General features: G+C 33.8%; 1 protein-coding gene across 1 annotated transcript in view; it reads left to right on the forward strand.

Annotated features, from left to right (window-relative positions):
- Nucleotides 1-25,587, forward strand: part of Cht7 (Chitinase 7) — a 99,979-nt gene that overhangs the window by 61,972 nt on the left and 12,420 nt on the right. The window contains exons 5-8 of the mRNA XM_053751618.2: nt 3,606-3,785; nt 14,920-15,043; nt 20,835-21,016; nt 22,761-22,888. Coding sequence (XP_053607593.1) covers nt 3,606-3,785; nt 14,920-15,043; nt 20,835-21,016; nt 22,761-22,888 — 614 coding nt within the window. The remainder of the gene's footprint in view (nt 1-3,605; nt 3,786-14,919; nt 15,044-20,834; nt 21,017-22,760; nt 22,889-25,587) is intronic.

Consider the following 25,587-nt stretch of genomic DNA (forward strand, 5'->3'; position numbering starts at 1 on the left):
GTAACAAACATACATACAAACACATATACTCATAAATTATCGCATTTATCATATTAGTAGGATTCGGGCCATAAGAAAGATAGATTTTAGATATATTTATAGTATGCATAAATATATTATTCAAAGCTACCGTGTGGCTTTTTCTTTACTTCTAAAGTCCATGCGGATGATGTCGCGGGCTGCTAACGAGAAGCAGTTGTAGTGAGCTGTGATCAGTCTACCTTACGTTATTTAATCAAACGTCGACATATGACATCTATACGTAATGAACTGCCAACGTCATAGGGATGGGGTTTGGTCTAAGGAAAATTATCGACTTATCGATAGAATCCTCAGAAGAAGAACTAGTGCAAAAGTTTCGCTTGTAAAATTGCTCAAACGTTCTTTGTTAATTAATATTATTTATATTTCATCTTAAGTATTAAATAAAAGTACCTAAAGTAAACTATATGATTTTCAAATGAAAAAAATTATTCACTTAATACATGCCTATGTCAGCTTTTAAACTGTCTTGCTTTAAAGTTTGTTACATTACAAATTCGTACTGAAATAACATAAAAGATATCTCGAGTAATTAACAATTTAATATAACTAGTAACTAATGTTGATTATGTGTTAGATCATGTGACGATCTCGGTGGCGCAGTGGTAAAGTTCTTGCCACTGAACCGAGAGGTCCCGGGTTCGATCTCCGGTCGGGTCATGATGGAAAATGATCTTTTTCTGATTGGCCCGGATCTTGGATGTTTATATATATTATGCATTTGTTATAAAATAATATCGTTGAGCTAGTATGCCATAACACAAGTCTCGAACTTACTTTGGAGCTAGCTCAATATGTGTGATTTGTCCTAATATATTTATTTATTTATTTATAAAAAAGGAATAAAGAAACGTATAATATAACATACCTGAACTATTACTGAGGTATATTATTACGTATACTAATGTCACATCAGCTTTCTAATGATAACTTGTTTAAGTCGTTTATGTTTCTGTTTATTACAAATATAATTTTATGTAATTAAATGCCAACATGCCATTTATGTCAAATTCGCTAATGACAATTGCAATCAATCAATCAATCAATATATTATTGATTTATTAGGGTTGCGTAATGAGTTAAATTTGATGTTGATTATAGCTTCTAAATATTTTTGTAACAGGTCTTTAAAATGTTGGAAAGTAACAAGAAATGCAAAATAGAAATTATATTTTTTTTTCTAATATTTATAGACCTTAACTAATTACTTTATACAAATAATTGACCTATGAAAACTCAGAAACAAAAATTAAGCGTATCTTTAAAATTATATGAATCATATTTTGTTTATGACGATTAATCTAAAATATTCAATAAGTTGTATTCTTATTTAAACGCGTATGATGACGCGTACTTTCCACAAACAAAAAAAAAAAATATGGAAATATCGATATAATTTTCGGATCGTCCCATCACTAGAGCATGTGCGAACGCTGTACAACGCGATTCCCACACAAAGCGTTGGCGGAGCGTTTTCACCTATTTTTCTCGGGGGCGTACAAAAAACGTTACATTTTCCTTAGAAAGAAACAAGTTGAGCAACTGGTGTATTATGTACGAAACTACATGGTATCGGCATTCTATTTGTACAGACAGACCAGTACAGTTCCGTTAGGGTTCTGTTTTATGGTATAGATTGTTGAATATTTGATTTCATTTGTTTTTACGTATCTTTATTTACTTATTAGGCACATAAGTAAACAATATCAACATTTATCATTTATTTAAATTCTTTATTTATAGTTTATTGATAATTATTTATTTATAATTTATTGGTTAATAAATAGTATTTATCAATTTAATCGACGACCTTGGTGGCGCAGTGGTAAAGCGCTTGCTTCTGAACCGAGGTGTCCCGCGTTCGATCCCCGGTCGGGTCATGATGGAAAATGATCTTTTTCTGATTGGCCCGGGTCTAGGATGTTTATATATATATATATGTATTTGTTATAATATATAGTATCTGTTGAGTTAGTATCCCATAAAACAAGTCTCGAACTTATTTTGGGGCTAGCTCAATCTGTGTGATTTGTCCTAAAAAAAAAAAATCCTACATTTTATGTTTTATGCAGCGAATTAGTTGCCAAATACTACTTACTTATCCCAGCTCTGTTTTTAATTATTAATTCTTTAATCCACAACTTCATTATTTTATTTCGAGTTAATATTTTTCACTTACAATTCTGTGTGATTTTGTCCTACTATATATCTTAACTAAAAATGTAGTGTAGGAAAAATCTGAACTAATATTATAAATTCGAAAGTAACTTTGTTTATTTGTTTGTTACCTCTTCACGCTCTATCTATTCAACCAATCTTCTTGAAATTTTGCATACATATAGATGGAAGTATAAAGAAGGACATAAGGTACCTTTCACCCTGGAAAAATAACTGTGCCCATAAGAAATTCACGCGGGCGAAGCCGGAAGGAATATATATATAGATATGAAGAATGAAATTATATAGTTGAATCATATCAAATTATTAACTTTGACTCAAAAATTAATTCTTTAATTTTCATATTATAGAACCAATATAGGATAAGTCGCTTCGCGCTTGGCCAATTTTTTTCTTCCCTGTCATTATCCAAGTGCGAACTATTTTGTGACTGGTGACAGGCTCGGCCATGTCACTACGTCAAATAATAGCCATTGTCTTAAGTTTTTCATGAGATTTAGACCATAAATTAATTACAACACAATAAAATAACCATTTTAAATACATTTTTAGTTTTCTTTGGTAGTTTGTTAGGAATATGTCATCAGAGATAATACTATCCTATCCTAATAATCCTTCCTACAAATATTATAAACGCGCAAGTTTGTGAGGATTCTCTTTCAGGAGAGGAGGATACTCTTTCACGCAAAATCTTCTGCACAGATTGTTATGAAATTTGGTACACGGATAGAATATAACCTGAAATATCACATAGGGTACTTTTTATCCTAGAATTCCCACGGGAACGAAGCCCCGGGGCGCAGCTAGTATGGAATTATTTCAAAATATACATTAATTTATATTTTATGTGGGTTAGAGTGGAATAGAACAATGTTTATAGGTACATATACATACATATTGTGTAATTGTATTTTATAATTTTTTGTCTGTCCCAAAAAGTCCGGCTCGTTTCCAATTTTCAAGGAAAAATGAAATGTTTTGCTTTGTAGGGACATTTTCGAAAAAAAATACTGGACGCAAATAAATTTATATATCTATATTTCTATTTTAAAATTCTTCTTTTCTTTGACGACCTCGGCCGCGCAGTGGTATAAAGTTCTTGCCACTGAACCGAGAGGTCCCTGGTTCGATTCCCGTTCGGGTCATGATGGAAAATGATCTTTTTCTGATTGGCCCGGGTCTTGGATGTTTATCTACATATGTAATTAAATTATAATATCGTTATAAAATATAATATCGTTGAGTTAGTATCCCATAACACAAGTCTCTAAGTTACTTTGGGGCTAGCTCAATCTGTGTGATTTGTCCTAATATATTTATATTTATATTTATTCTAGTAAAAAATAAAAATGCAGTATTAAAAATTTTCTGTTTTTCCTCACTAGGTGGCTGGTCATTCGGCACCCAGAAGTTCAAGGAGATGTCTGCCACCAGATACGCCAGGCAGACGTTCATCTACTCAGCCATCCCGTACCTGAGGGACAGGAATTTCGACGGTCTGGATGTAGACTGGGAGTACCCTAAGGGCGGAGATGATAAGAAGAACTACGTGCTGTTATTGAAGGGTGAGTATTTTTATATGATAAATATTAAGGGTAATAAATATAAAAGAAACATTTTATGAACAAAATTATAAAAGTGAAGCGGAAACATAGAGCAGATGCTTAATTGCTAGTTAAAGTTTTGTGACGATACGCGGGGCTAAGGCAGACGGAGTGGTTCCACTATGAACGGAAAACAAAATAAGTCCCACCCATTTTCGTGACGTCCGATGTCTTCTAAATAGAATATGACACTCGATTTGATTTTACATTTTGAGAATTGTTTCTAAAATTATAGATAGCAAAATTGAAACAGCTTTGTACCTCAAAAGTCACCTAAAACACACCCTCACAGTATCAAAATAACATCTCAGACATCACAAATAGACAATAATATCCGATAGTTTTGTCGTACCTACAACAAATGTTGCGATCCAGCAGTTTCATTTTAAATGTAATCTCTGAAAAGATTGCTAGGTCTGCGAACGACATCGTCTAAATATTGGCAACAGGCCGCAGTAGCCAGGTGCTCTATTTGCACAGACCTAAGAAGCGGTAGAATGGGCAAATAAATATAAATTTATAGATAGAAATGTATAGTTTATACATGATTTGCATATGTGACGTGCTCTCTAACTTTGTGTTATACATTAATTATCCGATTTACAAGTGCTATGTATTTTCTCATTATGTTATGTTGTCGTAATCTTAAATAAAAAATGACATCTTGACTTTTTGCTCTTCCGTCTAGGCTGGATGCCTAATACGTTTTCGCCACAGGTTTTCACTCAATGAAAATATAATAATCTTGTGCAATCTCGGCCGATGTTTTATTTTACCGATTACTTTTCTAACATGTAATAGTTTAATTATCCGATATATAAGAGAATTCAATATATAAATAAATCTAATTTAGAAAAAAGTGCGAAAAATTCAACTTTATTCTAAATTTTTCAATCAGTTTGCAGATTTAAAAATATAGCGTGACATCATCAACAAACATACACTAACTTATAGCTAAATTTATAACAAATAATTGTGATATAATACAATTTCATTCGGAGATTACAGGTTCGAGTACCAAATGCAGACTTTTTTCATCGCACCATTTAAGATTCTAAATAATAATTTATAATAATTTTAAATCGGAATTTTATATCTTACTCAGGTTGTTATTACAAAACTTTCACAAACGATTATTAAATATTATATTTATTTTTTTGTTTAAAGGTTCTGCAAATATCTATTTAGGAAAATTGACAAAAAAGGAATACCACAGTCGCTTCTAATAATTTTAGTGCTGTGCTTTATCAAAACACAATTTATCGATATATCGATAGTCTGTGTCGCCGGTCACCGCGCTCGATTGCACCTGTCGCCGGCCGCCCGGCCGCACCGTATAAAATATTTGTATTATTTTTATAACCGAAATTTTAATGAAAGCCAGCTTTATTTATGTTTTTTCCTCACTCATACCGAGCCTTGGTTTATATTTCTGTGTTTGTGTTTATATGTGTATTTAAATAAATTAAAAAATACTTCGTGTCTATTCTCTATTATTAGTCATCAATCTCTATAATAACAAATCTTTGAAAAACATGACTATTTAATAAAAAACCATTACTATTTTTATTGAATAATCCATATTTAAACTTTCAACATATATTAACGCCGTGAGCGGCGAAGTACACAATAACATTTGAATCCTTAAGTGGCTTTTAATTCACATCACGTTCTACGCAGGATCGTGAAATAAAAACTTAGAATAAGTAGAGATAATACTATTAATACATTTTGTTTTGTATAAATTTAAAAGGATTTATCACAATCTAACACAAAATAACTATATTTTTTTATACTCTCTTACTATCTGATGATCTACTTAGCGAAGTTCATAATTTAAGTTATGTATTTATACATACCTTGTAACAAATTATGGATTCACATAATAAATTATATTATTTTGTATGTATAGTCTTAAGAAATCAATATGGTTGACATTTCAATCGGTATCGTGAAAACCTTGACTTATGTTTTGACTGCTCTTGTTTTAGAATTGTAAATAAGTTTGACAAGAACACTATTTAATTCAGTATGCTGCATAAAAATTACATTTAGACTAGTTGTTCGCCGCGAACTTAGACCACGCGAACACAATATTTTTTTACAAAATTGTGAATATTTCAAAAACGACTGAACCGATTTTGATGCCCTGCGAACTTAAAAGTTATATTGGCATATCTTACATACATTTTAAATTGCATCTAAATCGGACTAACGGTTCGAAAGTTATTGCGTCACAAACATACATACATTTAAATAATGTGTTTTTGCCTCAAGTAGAATGTTAAATCTCGCTCGCTTCGCTCACTCGGTCAATGACATGAGGTTTTTTAAAGATTTATTTATGACTAGCCAAATAATGATGTTTATTGAAATTTCTGAGACCAGATGCATAAACTAAAATTGTTAAATCATTAAATTTACAGCTTGCAAACTAATCTTTGTTTTTTTTTTTCAAAAAGCATTATATTTTTTAAATAAAGAATATATTAAATTTATATTTATATAGTAATATAAATAAAACTTGTACAAACTCGATATCCTACCAATTGAGGTGCATCACTAGAGAGACTAAAACATTCAAAATTATAAAACTTGAATTTCGTCACGTCACGACAAACGCAAATCGTGGTTTGACGCTAAAACGGCCTGATTTTAAATTGGTAGTCTATTGCGCAACTATCCGTGATTTTCAACAGGACCTTCGCAATAATTTGTGAGATTATATAGTTAATCTCATCCCAATTAGAATAGATATATTTCTGTCTTTTGAACGTTTTCCCGGTATTTTGCGCAGCTTTACATTGTTGGAGTCCAGAGTTCGCTATCCTACCTTTTTCTTTTCTATTTCGCATAGTCTTTATCATCTTGATTTATATACAAGATAATATATAGACACGGCAACAGCCAACTGATTGTCTTCTATTATAGAATACTACCTGCGTCCCGAGGCTTCGCTCCCAGTGTGTTATTCCAGATTAAATTCTACCCGTGTACCAAATCGGTTCAGTAGATTTTCCGTGAAAGATATAATCCTTATATTGACGTCAAATCTGTGCGTCAAACTTGCCTGGTTCAACTCACCCTAAATGAATATAATATAGCAAACGTTAATAATGGTACATTAACAATAACGCTAGTGTAACTTAAACTCAAACACACATACACACATACTTTTTGCAGTTCCACTTGAAAGTACAAAGTGCACGGTTTAAGTTAACTGAGAGTTTATTTTCTCGTCACAGCTGTTTATCCTCGATGGTCCTAATTAAGTGACGGTTTAACTTGGGACTTTAATTTGCATATTTTGGTTGTCTTTGCTTCAGTTTATGTTGGATTTTTAAACGGCGCTTGTTTTTAAGGAATAAAATTGTGAGGTATCCTTTCGTTGCTATTTAATTTTTTTGTGTGTTCAAATGTTTTTTTAATATATTTTTTTGTTTTCGATAATATGATGCTATGAGACTTCGCTCGGGCAAAACATTATTTGTATATGTTACTGTAAAAGCACGAACTACCGTAAATCCTAAGATATTCCAGTAAAACCTGAGATTTACCAACTCTTAATGGTAAAAGTCCGAACAATTTTGCGATTCGAACTTTTACTTGGTAAATCTTAAGATTTACATCAAAGGCACGGTAAATGTTCCTGAGAAATCATACTGTCTATTGGTGAAATCAGCGTTTTCTTGAGATTTAGGGCACTCGCAAAAATTCTGTTAATTTTTCCCATTGTGCTGGGAATTTTGGGAAGTGTTCTTAGTGCTCCTCAAGGAACACTTAATTTCAACTTTCTACGCTCCTTTAAGATGTGTCGTTATCTGTCATTTAGCACCAGAATATTTTTTTAATATTTTATAGGTAGTATGTTTATTACAAGCACATTTAACCATTTATTTCTATGCAATTTTCTATGAAAATTGTGTGTCTAATCTACTGATTAGACACACAAGGAGTGCATCTTTTAACACGAAGCCCTTTTTAAAGTTTTTGTGTTTTTTAAAATTAATTTTGGTTTTTTATTAAAATCACATTTTCATTTTTGCAAAAGTAAATTTTTGTAAACATATTCTTAATAGGTACCTTAATAGGTAGGAAGAAATATTTCACAAAAAGTTCAATTAATCTGAACATTATAAAGTCATCTTATTTTTATTTTTTCATACCGTGTATTGAAGACATATTGTTGTCCTAGATGTTTTATTCTATTTGGCTAAGTTCTAGAACTTTTGTGAGGTCATAATATTAAATACCTGCATTTTATTATCGCATCGTCACCTTATTCTAAATGTCGAGGACATATGGTATGACTTATACTACCTTTTATTTATTTCTAGGTATAAACTTTAACACCAATCGATGTACCAGTAAGGGGCAAATGTATCCGAATCTTGTGGTTGTTAGTGGTTTATCTGCCCCCGTTTGTACTGTAATTGGTTTTTAAGTGAACTTGCAAAACCATGCAATGTAGTTATGGCAATTGGCCAATACTTTAGAAATTGTACTTTCATTAGACTTAATTTCAAAATATCTAGACATAATATATTTAATTATGTTAGTATGTATATGTATCTGAGGGTGCTACCATGAAACATATAATATGTTGCACGTCATTGCGTTCACACGTTCCCTATTTTTTTACACGATATTGAAAAAAAAAAGACTGTAACGCAGTAACGTTCGACGTGTTTGTGTGTTTCGTGGTAGGCCTTCTGAGGGCTTAGCGCTGGTTGGCATTTCACTTTTCACCATCGAATCTAGTCGATTCGAAATAAAACGCAGCTAACCAATCACATTGCGCCAATGTGACGCAACGACAACCATACTACAATGTGATTGGTTTGCTGCGTCTTACTTCGAAACGATTCTTGTTTTTGCGTCACAATGACGCACTGTGATTGGTCCGCTGCGTCTCACTTCGAATCGACATAATGGTGAGATGAAAATATCAAAGTCGCAATGTGCATATTTACTTCTAGCGCACTGCTCCTATCTGATAAGACGACGTTCATTGAAAAGTGAGCTTAAAAGCGTCATGTGTAGACATACTTTACATTGACAAAACGAGAAGCTGACAGCGAGAAATCTTCTAATTCGTTGCTAATGTAAAATATTTCTACAGAGAACGACATAAAGCTCAAGTATATGACCTTTTGTTCTTCACAGCAAAATACTGGACGGATTCTAATTAAATTTTGGTACATTAGAACAATTAACTATCTAAACTTGTCAATATTTTCGCACAAGCATCGATCAAAGAAGGCGCTGAATCTAAAATAAAAATTGATTATTTAAAAATAAAAGAAAGCACTTGCGTGACTTGTTTGACCTTACGAGCGGAAGCAGGGGTCAAGTACAAATGAAGTTCATCATCCATAAAAAAACACGTGTATGGTCCCAAATTCAATGTTAATTAATATGTTGATGACAATCGACCTTTAATTTTTGTGTCCTTGTTTTGTGTTGAAAAACACGATATCTCTATAATTTTATTGTAAAAAAATCTTGATTATCTTTAGTCGCGTGTTCAAGTTGAAAATTACATTAAATGATTTTCATAGATCGTAACCCATAAGAGGATTTTGTGTATGCAATATCAATTCATTTAAATCTTTATTTCAATAAAGTATAAAAACAAACATGGTGTAAAATATATTCAGAATTATAAATAAAATGTGAAATTCTGTCTGTCTACCACACTTTCTTCTTTCATGACCTTGATAAAATTTGGAATAGATGAGATATAAGAATAAGCCAAGGAATAACATTACGCTACCGCAGGCGGAGCTCTGGATAACAACTAGTGTATTATAAGTGTGAAAGAGTGTTTGTTTATCCTTCTTTCATATTAAAACGAAACAAAGCCACTTTTTGCTGCGGACGTTGCTGCGCGCCACCAGCACATTTACATAAAACTTAGTTGTACCCGGGAATTGTCAATATAGCAAATTAACAGTGCGTATTTGTTTAAAGTCTTTACACGGAGGCCTTTATACACATTAATACCATTTAATCATGTACATAATAACAGTCAAAAATGTGTAGCGTCAGCAACAACATATACCAACATATATGAAGTAGAATTGTAGATAATTCTGCTAGAGATATTAGATGGAAAAGACAGTTGTGTAACGGCCACGAAATTACGTACTGGTTGACTGGTAAAGAATGTTTTTAGCATTAAGTCTAGCCTTTTTAAATAAAGTTTGAATAAATGAATAAATATTTGTGCTATTGTTAGTCTGATGCTTGCAATTTTCTTTTATTTTCTTCGATGACGTGCCGCCATTTCGAAAATGTGCGCAGCGTAAATGAAAAAGTAGGAAAGCGAGCTCTTTATAATGCGTCAAACATTCTACTACAGAGATTCAAGGTCCATAAAAAAAGGAACAAAAATGTAATTTCAAAGGCGATTTTTAAGTTTTTTTTTGTTGTCTGTACAAAATTCGATGCGACGGCCTACCGGACAATATGTGCCAGGGTCGCAGCGTGTGAATTATTGAAGTTAAAACATTATTAATTGCGACACAACACGCTTGTCGTTTGTCTACAGCTGCGGTGTCCGCGTTTTTTTGCTGACCGTACCTACGCGTTTTTGTGAAACATTGTAGTGATAATGCTAGCCGAATAATTTTCTATAAATATATAATTTTCTTCCGGAGAGAGTTAAATATTTCTTTAATATTCTCAACTTACCTGTCAATTGACTGTATTCTAGGTTTCTTCTCAGACGTAAAGCGTAGGAGCACAGATTTAACTTGCAATAAAAACACTAGATGGTGCTGTGAGTGTTTTGCAAGCGCTATTGATATTTTATTTTAACTATATCCCAAACCCATTTTAATACGATGAAAAACAGTACCCGAGTGTATTTAATAGGGCGAAGCCGTGGGTAAACAGCTAAAAGAAGTTTACATGCAAAACCGTAGCGACAGGCATACCAAGGTAAATTATATATAACTTCAAAGTTAGAAACATAGGCCCAACTTTACCAAACCTACCATTTACAATCTACGCGGGCCTTATAAGCCTTAAACGGTATGAAAGCCCCACTGAATACGCATATACGAGCTTTCTAACTGTATCCAATATAAGCTTATTTAAATGCCACAGTTATGGCTCTCAAAGTGGAGTCTATCAATATAAATTATCTTGATGAATTATGTGGGTGCATATCCTTAATATTAGAGTCTGAAACGGTTCTCCGACAATTGCTTCGTCTACGTACGATTCACCGACAGAATGTGTACCCTCTGGTGGTAAACTAAAAACCAGTGCCCTGCTCTCTTTGTCGAGCAGAATATGCACTGAGATACTGCCCTTTTATATTCCGGCACATGATTGTATAGTTATGTAGAATGTTTCTTGTGTATTTGTCCTTTATTTTAATGGTTCACTGTATCATAAATGTATATTGTGTGTCCTCGATATAAATAAGCAGTTATCTATCTATCTATCTAATGTCTCCTCTATTCTGTCAGCGAATCGTTCGGAGATGAAGGGTTCTGTCGTTCAAACGCCCGATGTCGAAACATTCTGTCGACAAAACGTTTGTAGTAGACGAAGCAATTGTCGGAGGACCCTTTTAGTGTCTTAATATTATATAGAGAAAATATTTGTATTTTTATTGTTTTTGTTTTCAATGGATAAACTCAAAAACTACTAAGCCGATTTTGATAACATTTCGCACAGAGATAGGAGAAATCTTCAGGAGTGACATTCGTGTAATTCCTGACAAAGTTTTTTTGGTGTATAACTATATTTTGGTTTTATCATAGCGATTCAATAACGAAGTTAAATATCCAGAACAAGAATCTAAGTCATAAAAAACTGTCTAAAACTCTTAAATGTTTTTGCCTAAATGGCTTGAAACGTTTCACGTAATTTTATTCCCATTTTGAGGAGCTCAGGCGCAGTAGAAAGCGGAGGAGCTGGCACCGCGCCACCTCTATACAGTCATTCGGTTGCAATTTACTAGTAAATATTTCATTTTTTACAACTTCACTGTGAAATCTTGGCGGAGTCTTCTTGTTTTCAGGTTATTTTTGTGAATTTTTAACGTACATATTCACAAAAATACAGTTGGAAGATTACCCTATCCTTTATGGGATACGTTTGCTATTGTATATTTATCTTCTTGTTCTGAAGGTAGTTTTAACATGTGTTCTTTGTGCAATAAAGATATTATGTACAAATAAACAAAAAACATTTTTGTGACAATATCATAAGTAGATAAGTGTACCTTATTGCGCTGTAAAATTCTAGTTTTAAATACAGTTGCAAATTAAGATGTTACAAACATAGTCCTTTCTTTTTCGCAATTGGTTTAAAAATCCTTTCGGCGACAATCGTGTTAGGTTGACACAAAGACCACAACAAGCCACAAAGGTCATCGAGGTAACAAACGTGTTTATGCAAACTCGAAATGCACAATTTCCATGATGCTGGCTGGCGCTCAACTCAAAGGTGGATTTTAGAAAGAGGTTAACACATTGTTTTTTTTTTTCATTTTTAGACGACATGCGACAAACATTTTGGCATGTATTTTCATAGAATATTTTATTCCAAACTTAATTGCAAAAAATAGGAAAAAAATTATGTATACAAATTAGCATTCTGTACTAATATTACACAGCGTGTGATCTGTGATCACAAATTTTTGTCTCCGGTTCTGTCTGGGTGTATTGTGCCCGTTTCTGTTTGTGTCCATCGGACTCGCAATACAAGCGAATGCCTAATGTGAGCCGTTGAGTGTTATCTATTTATTTATATATCATTAATTAGTCAAAAACGCACTGATCTGAATCAAGTACATAGCTACAAATCTACTGACAGATGCCACCGTTGGTTTAAACTTAATTTAAACCAGTCATGACCAGTACAGTTCTGAATTCACGATATTTCATGCTCAGGCAATCGCAACGAGCATTACCTGAGAGCTTTATTCTAAAACAAAGAGCATATTTTAGTTTAAATCTGCGTGTGACGGTCCATTCACTTAACAGATTATAGCACTGTCAACCGCACCACAGCTTAACCCGCATATACATTTATGCAATGGTAATAAAAGCTAATTGCAATGATTTTGTATTGCTTGATATGCTGTCAACGTACGTCATTCGTTTATTTACTTATATTGGGTGTTAGCATGGAATTAGTAAGCACTTCGACAGAGTACCTACTAATTCCATGGTTGTTAGACAACGCGTAGCTAGCATGTGGTTTCTATCCTAGAAAATATATAGTTTTGACGGCCGACAGGCAACGACAGCATTCTCAAAGAGGTTTGGCAAAAGGCAGGTCGTAAAATCGCACCCGAGATTTCATTTGAAGATTTAGTTTTGTGTAAAATCAAATACACGCGTAAATAATGACTAGAATCGTGTACATTGAGCTTGACCGTCATTCTTAACTTTATCTGTTCTGATGATCATATCAATAAATGTTCACATTAAATATAAACTATAACGACCACAGATAACCTTAAATATCCGATCAATTACAACTATTATTGCAATAACTATATATTTCAACAATCGCTAATGTTTTTATAATAGTCTCTCAACGCGATAATATTTTGTGGGACGTGCGAGGTATTTTTGAAAGGTGTATGAAGCTCAGTTTAACAAGGACGATACAATTGTATATATTCGGTTAGGTAATATTAAAGTTTGCTATCGTGTTATTGAAATAATATTTCAGTCGCTATCCATCGCACACTAGAGTCATAATATAATTTTTATCAATTTCTTAAATTTTTTACCACGTCGAAAAAACCCAATTGAGTCTCGCAATTGTTTCATACACTATTGTGTACATATGGGTCACAATTCTATACAAAAATTAACACACAAGTACCTTAAAATAGGACCTGTACTGTAATTCGAGAAATTATATAAAAAATATCAATATACAATAACATTTTATTGCACGTATTAATTATATAGTATAGGTATGTAAGTGCGAAATAAATATAATAAATAATTACCTAATATTTACATCAGTTAATACCAAATATCTAGCTAGATAGAAAGAAATTGTGTGTCTGTCTATGCCGGAAAGTGCGTTTGTAGAAAGTGGCTGTTAACATCTTGTGTAACAATGTACGGAACATTTTCTAATTCTCATCACATTATTTACTTACCGAGGGTTGGAAAGGTCTATTAGTCCCTGTGAGATCTGATTTCCTTGTCTTTAATTTAAATCTTGATTATTTCTCAAGAGACGTAAGATTAGATCCAAAGCACAAATCTATACTATTATTATACAGAGGTAAGCGTTAGTGACTTGTGAGTTTGCATGTTTGAGGCGGGTGATCTTCGAAACTACCGAACCGATTTCAAAAATTCTTTCACCATTGGAATGGTACATTATCCAAGATTGCTATAGGCTTTTATGTTAAAATTCCCATGGGAGCGAAGCCCCGGGCAACATCTAATTACATATAATCGCGCGGTGCTCTGTCTAAATCTCTACCTTTAATCAGGGTATATGTATTTAATAAAAAATCGACTGAAAAATTTACATGTCCATTATTAACAACTTGTTAAGCAACTCACCCTAACCTGTCTAAAATTTACATATATTTGGTATAGTCAACATTTCCTACGACAAAAATAAAATAAATAAATATATTAGGACAAATCACACAGATTGAGCTAGCCCCAAAGTCAGTTCGAGACTTGTGTTATGGGATACTATAACTCAACGATACTATATTTTATAACATATACATATACATATAGATAAATATCCAAGATCCGGGCCAATCAGAAATAGATCATTTTCCATCATGACCTGACCGGGGATTGAACCCGGGACCTCTCGGTTCAGTGGCAAGAAGTTTACCACTGCACTACCGAGGTCGTCGTCGAGGTGAAAAAGTTTTTCTACTAATTCCAACAGGGATTTGGTTACCTATTTTTATCACAGTGTCTTTAAAAAATTAATGAGGATGCGGCTTTCTATTGGCAAATTTACAGTTTTAACATTAATAGTTGATTTTGAAAAATCTAATGCCCAAATTCACCCCAATTCCATAATGCGCAGAATAATTATGGAAGACTTGTTATTAATGATTCTATTTATTTTCCAGAATTGCGCGAAGCCTTCGAAGCTGAAGCACAAGAGGTGAAGAAACCCCGCCTCCTCCTGACGGCTGCGGTGCCCGTCGGCCCTGACAACATCAAGAGTGGTTACGACGTCCCTGCTGTTGCGAGGTGAGGTTTCTGTGACACTAAGGCGCGTGCGCAATCATTTTTCTAACGTCTGAAATCATTATGCATAGTTGCCCGGCATTGGATTCAAAGTATTTTCAGACTACGTCTGTATAAAATATTTCATCTGCAGGAGGCCTACCATCAACATTTACAGAACGATTCCAATGCAACTCAGTTCAATTTAAGCACCTAAAATGAATCACATTCATATTATTAATTAAGTCGATGGTACGAATTTGCGATGCAGTTCAGTTTAGGTAGTAAAGTGGATCGCGTTAAGAGATGATGGTAAGCCACAAGATTGCACTATAATTAGATTAAAATATAATTCCATTAAAATGTTAATTATATTTTGTATATATTTTGATATATACAAATAACTATAATATATATTGATTGATTACTCATCTTGTTTGCTCTCGATTTACTGTGGCTATGGCTGAAAAAATCAACGCGTTGCTCCCCGAGGAGCAACATCATCGTTGAGCCATGACCTTTTTGTATTGCCGCAGCACATACACATTTCTTATGTGTGATTGTTGTTTACCCGTTTATTGTGTCAGTTATTTTTTTTTGTATTAACATTGATGTATGTGTGTGTACTGTGGCTACAAATAAAGTTTTTATCTATCTATCTATCATTTTGTAATGTCAATAGACTACAATATTCACAACTAAGTACAATGCTGGTTTAGCTTCGACCTAGAAACACAGATAACACTTTTACGTGTAGTTCCATACATATGCTTGTGGAATTAGTTTTATTACGAGTAACAGAAACTTTTTCATTTCGCAGACAACAACGTATGTAATTTCGATGCTATTTTGTATATAAAGCTTTATTTCAAATTCAAAATTCTTTATTCAATTTAGGATGATATACATCACTTATTGACGTCAAAAATTACTTAAACTAAGTCTACTGCCCGCTTCCAAAGCGCAGGTGAAGAAGAAGCGGCGCAACAAACTTCACCGCAGCCTTTTCTCCAAGGACGTCAATTAACAAATATAGGTCTTATACATATATTAAAAATTAGGAGGACGAATTTACATCATCATCAAATTAAAATTACATGGAATTAAACACATGTAACAACTTTCTTGGCATTATTAATGGAGTGGTTTACATTTGCCTTGTCCAATTCACCCGCAAGTTAACAATCAACAACAAGTGTGCAGGTTTCCTCACGATGTTTTTCCTACACTGCAAGCAAGTGATGATCTATGAAAACTACTATACATGAGTCAGATTGGTATACAAACTCATGTGGCACGAGTAGGATTTGAACCTGGGATCTTTCGATCCACAGGCAGGCGTCTTAACCATTACACCACCACCGCTTCGAATAGAAATATTAGATGAATACAAATGGATAAACTGCAACTGCAGAATGAATTGCCAATATAAATAAAAACAAGACTTATTAGTTACATAGGTACTATTACCCAATCCATTGTCTTTACAAATAGTCCTTCGACAGATTATAGACCTAATTCAAACTGAATACAATTACTTATGTAAGACAAATTTTTGTCTCACAATTCTTAACGATCTTTTGAATGTGATAATTACACATTTATATATACATTAACTTTTGGCCGCGGCTTTGCACTCGTAATTTTTCGACCGAACAGTTATTTTTCCGCGATGAAAAGTACCCAATGTCATTCTCCATACTTCAAACTAAACGTATGCAAAATTTCAAGAAGATTGGTTACAGCAGATAGCGCGTGAAGAGGCAACAAACAAACACACTTTCGCATAATATGATATATTACATAGAGCGGTTAGACGTTTTGTTTTGTAATTATTTTATTTTATAATTACTGTAATTAGTTGGTAGATTTGTTACAATGACATAATTTCCATATAGAGTTTAGTTTTATTTGACCTCCTCGAATTCACAGAACAGTTTGCCGCGATTAAGTTAATTAGATCTCAATTTTTTTATTTCCCCTTTGTATACGAGTAAGTATGTAAGTGAACAATATTTAAACAAATATTTTTAACAAGTTTTTTTTTTACAAAAAATCATTTTTACCACATGACAAGCTTTTATTGTCGTCAGACAGATCTTGTGGCATTGAACGCCTGGCAAAAAACATATATATTATAGGTACGTAATGTAAACTGTTGAGGTTTTCCCTCATTTGCAGCCGATCCTGGCTGCACCATCAGGTCATGCCTATCATAATAATGCATTGTCATGGAAACTGAATGGATGTGGGATCTTTAGGTCACTGAAGCGACGTGGGAAATTTCAACTCTGTAGTACAACTGGATGTAGGAGAAATGTAGGATTCGTTTACAGACAGACAAACAAACATCGGGACAAGTTAAACTAAATAAAAGCTTGTAAGCTCTGTTTCTTTACATTTCTCAATAGTTTATGAGTATTTATTTTTTGAGACACATGATAGTATCATACTTTCACGCCTAAACCCCTGGGCTTTCGTCAAAACCCGAGATAAAACATAGCCTAACGCGGGCGAAGCTGCAATAGCTAAAATTTGAGTTCAATTATAAAATATAATATTCATGGTGATGAATATTATATTTTGTAATTGAAAGAATGGTGATTCTTCATAGTCGTATTTCCTCATGTCAGCCATGAGGAAATACGGTCGTGGTCATTACGTGTAATGAAACACACACAACAACTTTCTTGGCATTATTAAATGGAGTGGTTTGCCACTGCCTTCTACCATTTCACACACAAGTTAATAAGAATCAACCAGTGTGCAGGTTTCCTCACGATGTTTTCCTTCACCGGAATAGAGGATGAAAACTACTATACATGAGTCAGATTGGTATATAAACTCATGTGGCTCAAGTAGGATTCGAACCTGGGACCTTTCGATCCACAGCCGGGCGTCTTAACCATTAAACCACCACCGCTTCATCACCAATTTAATTTCTCAGAGATAGCAATATTAATTTCTCAGAGATATTCGCAAGGCATTTCAAACTGGAGCGTTCCCCTAATTCCATTAGTGCTAGGAACAGGATAAAAGGAATAGTTAGCAATAGTTTAGTGGTCTGCTCGCTTTCAGCCATACTTTTCTTTCCTTTTCTATGCTTTTGTCTTGAGGAATTCTTCCTTTATTGCCATTTGCTAATAGGATGAGTCTGTGCCTTGTTTTAACTGTAACATAATTAAGGTTATCGTTGTTTAACTGTACGTTTTTGGTTTATTTTCGTTGTGTTTGAGGTAAATATAATAAATAAATATATTAAGACAAATCACACAGATTGAGCTAGCTCCAAAGTAAGTTCGAGACTTGTGTTTTGGGATACTAACTCAACGATACCATATTTTATAACAAATACATATGTAAATAAACATACAAGACCCGGGCCAATCAGAAAAAGATCATTTTCCATCTTGACACGATCGGGGATCGAGCCCGGGACCTCTCGGTTCAGGGGCAAGCTCTTTACCACTGCGCCACCGTGATTGTCAATAGGTTATGTTATTAAAAAATATATGGTTGTGTTATTAAAAAAACAAGATACACGATATAATTTTCAATAAGACAGGTAAATGTTTTTTGATGTCACAATTTTTTCCGTAAAGGTTGTTCTCTTCCAACCGAAAATAGTCTGCACTAACATCTAAATTGTCAAACGTGTTCGTCGGCCCCAAAATCTACTTCAAAGTATTGACAGTCCCTAATGTACCGTAAAATCCTGTCAACATTGTACACCTTAATGCAATAGATATAAAGACTGAAATACAAATGACAGGGTTACTATTTGAAGGGCTCGCAAAACTTTTTAACCCCCGACTATAGAAGGACGGGAGTTATAAGTTTAACATTTGTGTATCTGTATATCTGTGCGTATCATCGTAGCTACCAAACGGCTGAATCTTTTTATATTATATATAAATATTTCGTGCAATCATTATTATTTATACCTCAATAATTGAGGTAATAGGTGACCAAAGGGCTGGCATATGTCTAGGCCAGAGATTAAGCATTGCCATTCAACGTGGCAAAGCTGTCAGCCTTTTGGGCACTCTACCTCAAGGTAACGGTTTGCAGCGACTGGCATTTTGGTAAATATACGAGTATAATATAAAAAAATATTTTCTTTTTTTTTTTATAATTTGTTTTTATCAGTTTTCATTTTTTTTTTGTATAAAGTAGCTTTGGTTATAATAATCTGCTGAATTTATTTTTGTGCAATAAAATTTTAATAAAATAAAAAAAAATACTCTCAAAATTAAACAAACAACTTGTGCGCCGAACCTCACCTATATTTCCAAGTTATAGCGAGCCCTGTCTACCCGTTCATGCATGAGTAACACTGTTTGCACATGAGATACGCAGGGTGGGGATGTTTTGTTTTGCGCAATTTAGTTGTAGTGTTGGAGTAATGAGTTTTAGCACAATGCTTGTGCTAAAATGCGCGAATTTTTCTTTATTTAAAACCTTAGATGAGTAACTTTGTAGCGAAATAAATGGAATTAAACAGTCGCAAACTGTGAATTTACACGAATGTATATTGCACGAAGAATTTTCACATCATCACAATATGTTTTTCAATTAATCAATCAACATTTGTAGATATAAATTACCTTCCGCATATCTGTATATTATAGAAAGTTGTTTGCTAAGTTTCTGTACCGAGAAAAGGAGAAAGAAATTTATTATCGCGATTATTGTGACCAACCTCAATCAATAAATTCAAGATTATATACCTTCATGAGAACTTATCACGTCAAATTTTATATTATGTAGTAAATATGCGAACAGCAAGCTATGGACAATACATAGAAATAATAATTCCAGATTAAATGATCGCCCGGTACTGTCTGCTTTTAATCCATATTTTTTCATCCTCTTGGCCACATGAAAACCACAACTAGACACAGACCATTAAATGGGAAGTTTATCTGAAACAAAAACAAATAAGAAATACAGGATTCCCTCTCCGGCTGACAAACTGAAGAGACGAACTAACACATATCAAGTAATTTTAATTACTAACTTAAAAAAAAATGTCGCGTTTTAGATTAAAACTTCATCTAAACACTCCATACTCTACACCCAATATCGTAGTGATGTGGTAGGGTGCTATCACGAGGTACCATTCGTTCAAATCTCAACTTTATGTATAATTCCTTTAAAATGTCTTTTTTTTGTTATTGTTTCGTTTTTGGAAATAAATAACTAAATAACTAACTAAATAACTAAATATATTAGGACAAATCACACAGATTGAGCTAGCCCCAAAGTAAGTTCGAGACTTGTGTTATGGGATACTACCTCAACGATACTATATTTTATAACAAATACATGTATAGACAAACATCCAAGACCCGGGACAATCAGAAAAAGATCATTTTCCATCATGACCCGACCGGGGATCGAACCCGGGACCTCTCGGTTCAGTGGCAAGAACTTTACCACTGCGCCACCGAGGTCGTCAAAATAAATAAGGAAATATGTCTATTAATGGGTAAAGGACGTTGAAGCCTGCGACACAGTATATACTTTTGCATGTTTTCAAGTTATTGTATACCAATGTTGAAATTCCGAAATAAAGACATTATTAATAAGTCTGTATTATAGGTTGTTAAAGGCACTTCTGAATCCACAAATCAAAACTACGGTCAGCAAATGGAACACAAAATTATTATCATCAGTAGTATTAATATCCCCACAGCTGGGATGCTTACCTTCAATATATATAGATAGGCATAAACAAAAACAAATAAATTCTTAGTAGGTATAATGATATTTTTAAATAAAACAATTCAACAAAATTGTTCTTCTTCACCAGCTACCTGGATTTCATTAACCTCATGGCCTACGACTTCCACGGCAAGTGGGAGAGGGAGACAGGCCACAATGCGCCTCTGTACGCGCCGTCGTCGGACTCCGAGTGGAGGAAGCAGCTGTCGGTCGATCACGCCTCCCATCTGTGGGTCAAACTCGGGGCACCTAAGGAGAAGTTGGTTATTGGTAAGTTATTTACTTCAGACTAACGTCAACCGCTAATTTAAATAAAATAAAACTCTAACACTTCCCTCACTTTACACACTTGAGGTTGCAATATTTGTTAAATGTAATGCTCATTTATTCCCACGCCTTTGTGATGTTGTGTTAAGAAATCATCGGGATAATTATAGACTATGTTTACCCTTCTAAAACGGCATTACTCAATAAAAGTATTGTATGTATGGCACCTACAATTTATAACAAAATTCCACTACAATATGAAGATCAGAATTTAAATGTATTTTAAATAAATTTAAATTTTAAAGCACCTCAGGTACTTACTGATTAATAAATGTTATTATAATTTCAACGATTTTTTAAATGAAAAATTAGTTACTTTTATTTATTGGATTTTGTTTTGTGGGATGATAGCATGCTCTCCATTTAAATTTGCATACCCGTGGACGGTGAAACATTGGATTAAGTTTTTCCTTTAACACCTCATTAAAAAAAAATTAAACACATGTTTTTGCAAGTAAATAATCTTTGTCTTTATCTTAGTTACTAAAATCTATCTGTGTAATTCTGCCATATTTGCCACAAGCTTTACAAATCAAAGAGATCTTACTCGATGCGTGACAATTAATCGTGTCCGTGCGATAAACCGTTGAAGAATTCCTTCGTTCGGAGATAATCCTAGATGGTGTAATCAGATCATGCTTAATATAATAATATGTTGTCGAGAAAAATGAAGCGATAAATAAATATAATAAAACTAGTTTACTTCAGGCAAATTGAAATAACGCAAATCTCTATTCTGAAATCTTCACAGAATACTAAGTTTTATCTGAACGCTTTTCCAATTACTTCCTCAGTCCTAAAGTACAGGATCCACAACTTCGATACAATTAAAAAAATCTGACGATCAAGTTTATGCCATTACAATTACAAGTGATCTTATACAAAGAGCAAGTAAAATAAACTTTTATAACATTCTGTCGAGAACCTTTAACACTAATTGCACTATTAAAACTTTGCCTCTAAAGAGTTTACAATCAAAGAACAAAAGCGTGCCCGTCATTATCTTTTATACTTAGCTCGTATACACAATTTTATTTGCCAAATAAATTATTATGTTGCTCAGTTTAACTCCATAAATACAACCCAATGGTCTATTGCTAAAGTCTAGACAGCAAACGTGTCTCTTCAAAGAGGATCAAAGACCTTTCAACATCATTTGAGCCTAAATTTTGAAGAACACAAAGGTTTTGTGAACAACTTTAGACGAACTTAGTAGTTGACAATTAACTGCTCATTTGTATTGGAGTAGTTTTTGTTTTTTTGTTTTCATGTGGTAACAACCTCTCTCTTACACTGGCTAGACTTCTAATAGTTGCGTCTTTGTCTAAACATGCAAAACGTCGATATACCGCACATGCAAATGCGCCGGTATACTGAAGTACGCCTTTATGGAGGTATTTCCGATGACATAATTTTTAATGGCCCAAACTCCTTATCCACCCTTAAGGAAGGCCAGTACCCCAGCAGTGGGGAGTTTTAAATGGCTGTTGATAATTATGATTTTTTTTTAAATATCGTTATTAATATCATATTAGCCACCAATCCACATCCAATAAAACATTTCTAATTTAAAAAAAAAAAAAATCAATCTACACATGTAAATAAAATGTCGACGCAAAAAAAAAAAAACTGACTAAGTTAATCTAAACAAAGCACAGCCCATCGCTTACAGAGAATTTGTTTGCAGGTATGCCTACATACGGACGTACGTTCACGCTTTCCAACCCTAACAACTTCAAAGTGAACTCCCCGGCCAGCGGGGGAGGGAAGGCGGGGGAGTACACAAAGGAAGGCGGTTTCCTCGCGTATTATGAGGTAATTTTAATTTAAAAATATTACCCCGATAACATCTCGGGTTTAAGGTGAGGCCATACCTTACAGGCTTATTTGATTTTGAAAATTGAAAGGAAAGTGTATTGTGTGATTACACCTGCAATCTATGGGTTTGCTATACTCAGAGGGCAGTCAACGCACTTCGTATTCAGTATAACAACATATTGTAGCGCTTCGGGTATGTTAGCGGAGAGGCGCACTGATGGCTTTCATGCAATCATTAGGAAAAGAGTGGCCTCTTTGGTGCAACGTATTCGGAGCAGCACCAACGGCATTCCAAATGTGTTGTCTGACAGGATTGACTGTCCAATAATGAGACACTGGGTCGAGATTCATGTGTCACGCACATAAATCTCGGTACAGTGACTCAATTCGTTCTAAAATACATGGATTGTTGCTCACTAACATAGGTTAAGAATTCTACTAACAATTTATGGATTTTATGATCTGACAAATAAAGAATTATTATTATTAATAATTAATTAGTTTGATAATAACAATTGTAATATAATGTATTTTAAAAGTTGAACCTCTATACGTGAATACCACAGTCACTGCCACAGTCTAAACTCGCGCTTTGTGCACCTTGCAATAAATAGAACCAGAATGCTACTGGCATAGCCATACTAATATTATAAATGCGAATGTCTATCTATCTGTCTATCTGTTCGGTTTTCACGGCTAAACCGAATTTGATGAAATTTAAAGTATGTACGTAAGTAAGACCTCCGTTCAAAACCGGATACTTTTTTCCAAATATCGACCCCAAAATTAACCCTAATGTCGATTGGGGGCTGAAAGTTTGTATGAAAATCGTATCAGTTTCAGTTAGCGAAAGCCACAGGAAAAAGCTAGTTATTAAATAATCGCAGTAGTCAGTAACAGCGATCGTCCAACGCTTGAAATGTGTATTATACTAATATGAATACCAATGTGAATACAATTTAATTACAATTGTATTCTACTAAAATGGTATTCCCGTTTTGTATTTATCCTAGTTAAATGCTTGACTGTGTTATCAGGCCTTGTATAATATGTCTTAGAAATCAGTCAGAAATAATAGTTGAAACTAACGGCCCGCCCCGGCTTCGCTCGGGTAAAAACTTAATTATTACAATATATCACAATATCTATTGGTGAAAATCGCATGAAAATCCGTGCAATAGTTTTTGAGTTCATCGTAGACAGGCAGACGCGGTAGAAGTCTTTGTTTTATAATATGTAAGGATGGCCGTGATGATACATTCATATTAATAAAATATGAAAAATACTTTCTAGCTAAAAATACTGCACTATTTTTGTGTCCTTTCTTTTCTCTCGTTTTTATGGTTTTCTATCGAGTTTCTACTATTTTACAATGTAACTTATATTTGCACACCATTCTATGGTAAGGAGTGTTAGGTCTAAGTGTTTCAAGATTTTATGTAGGTACCAATTTACACGTGTTTCTGCAAATAATATAATCTTTTATCTTTATCTTGTCTTCAATATATAATGTTAGAATCGATGCAAAGTTCTTCCATATTTCACGCGGTCAAATAGCACATACAATAACGAATGATATCGACGATGGGAAAAAGCGTTCTGAAAATATGAAATATACACATCCCATCACAATATTCGAAAGTATCTCGGGTCCGATAACATTCATCTAGTTTTATGCCATTTCTGGCAATATGACTTAAAATTATTGAAGTTATATTTGAGATAATAGAAATTGTTAAATATATCAAACTGCTTTTAGACAGTGAGATTGTAATAATTAAATATATTAGATTGCCTTTCGTCTGTGCGTGCAGGCCCTTTAGAGTTCTCGAGTAATAATTCTATGGATTTAGACTATATAGTATCTGAGATTTTATATAATTATACAGTTATATATTTATACACGACCGCCGTGGCCTAATGGTCATCATGCCGGACTGCTACACTGGAGGTCCCGGGTTCGAATCCCGGTCAGGTCAACATGAAAAATGATCTTTTTCAGATTGACCTGGGTCTTGGATGTTTATCTATATATTTATATGTTATAGAATAGTATCGTAGAGTTAGTATCCCATAACACAAGTTTCGAACTTACTTTGGGGCTAATTTTATCGGTGTCATTTGTCCCTATAAATTTATTTATTTATTTATTTAATTTACAGATAAACTGAATACCCAGTTTTCTGGTAAATTATAGGATAAGTTACTGGTTTCCTATCTTATCATCCTATTAACATTGTATATGATGACTCCAGCGTTTATTATTTATTAGTCGTAAAAAATTACATAAGAGCGCAGTGGCGGTGTCATGGTTAAGACGCCAGGTCGAAAGGTCTCAGGTTCGTATCCTACTCGTGCCATATGAGTTTGTATACCAATCTCTATCATATGTAGTAGTTTTCATAGGCCACCACTCGCTTCTGGTGATGGAAAACCTGCACCTTGGTGGACAGTTTAGTTCTCTAGTGTGTATGCGAGTACCTGTCACTAGATGGCGGTGAGCAGACGTAAAAGTCATGTCAAATGCATATAAGCATCTTGAATAAAATCTGACACCAGTGTTAGTAATAACACACTCGTTATGATGACGAAAGAGCGCGTTCAAGCCGCTGATGTTAGACGGAAAAAAATATTACAGAGACATTATAGAGTAGATAATATTCATGTGTTTTAGCTACAAATTTCATTATGTTATA

This window comes from Plodia interpunctella, chromosome 11, assembly GCF_027563975.2.
Source record: "Plodia interpunctella isolate USDA-ARS_2022_Savannah chromosome 11, ilPloInte3.2, whole genome shotgun sequence".
Lineage (NCBI taxonomy): Eukaryota > Metazoa > Arthropoda > Insecta > Lepidoptera > Pyralidae > Plodia > Plodia interpunctella.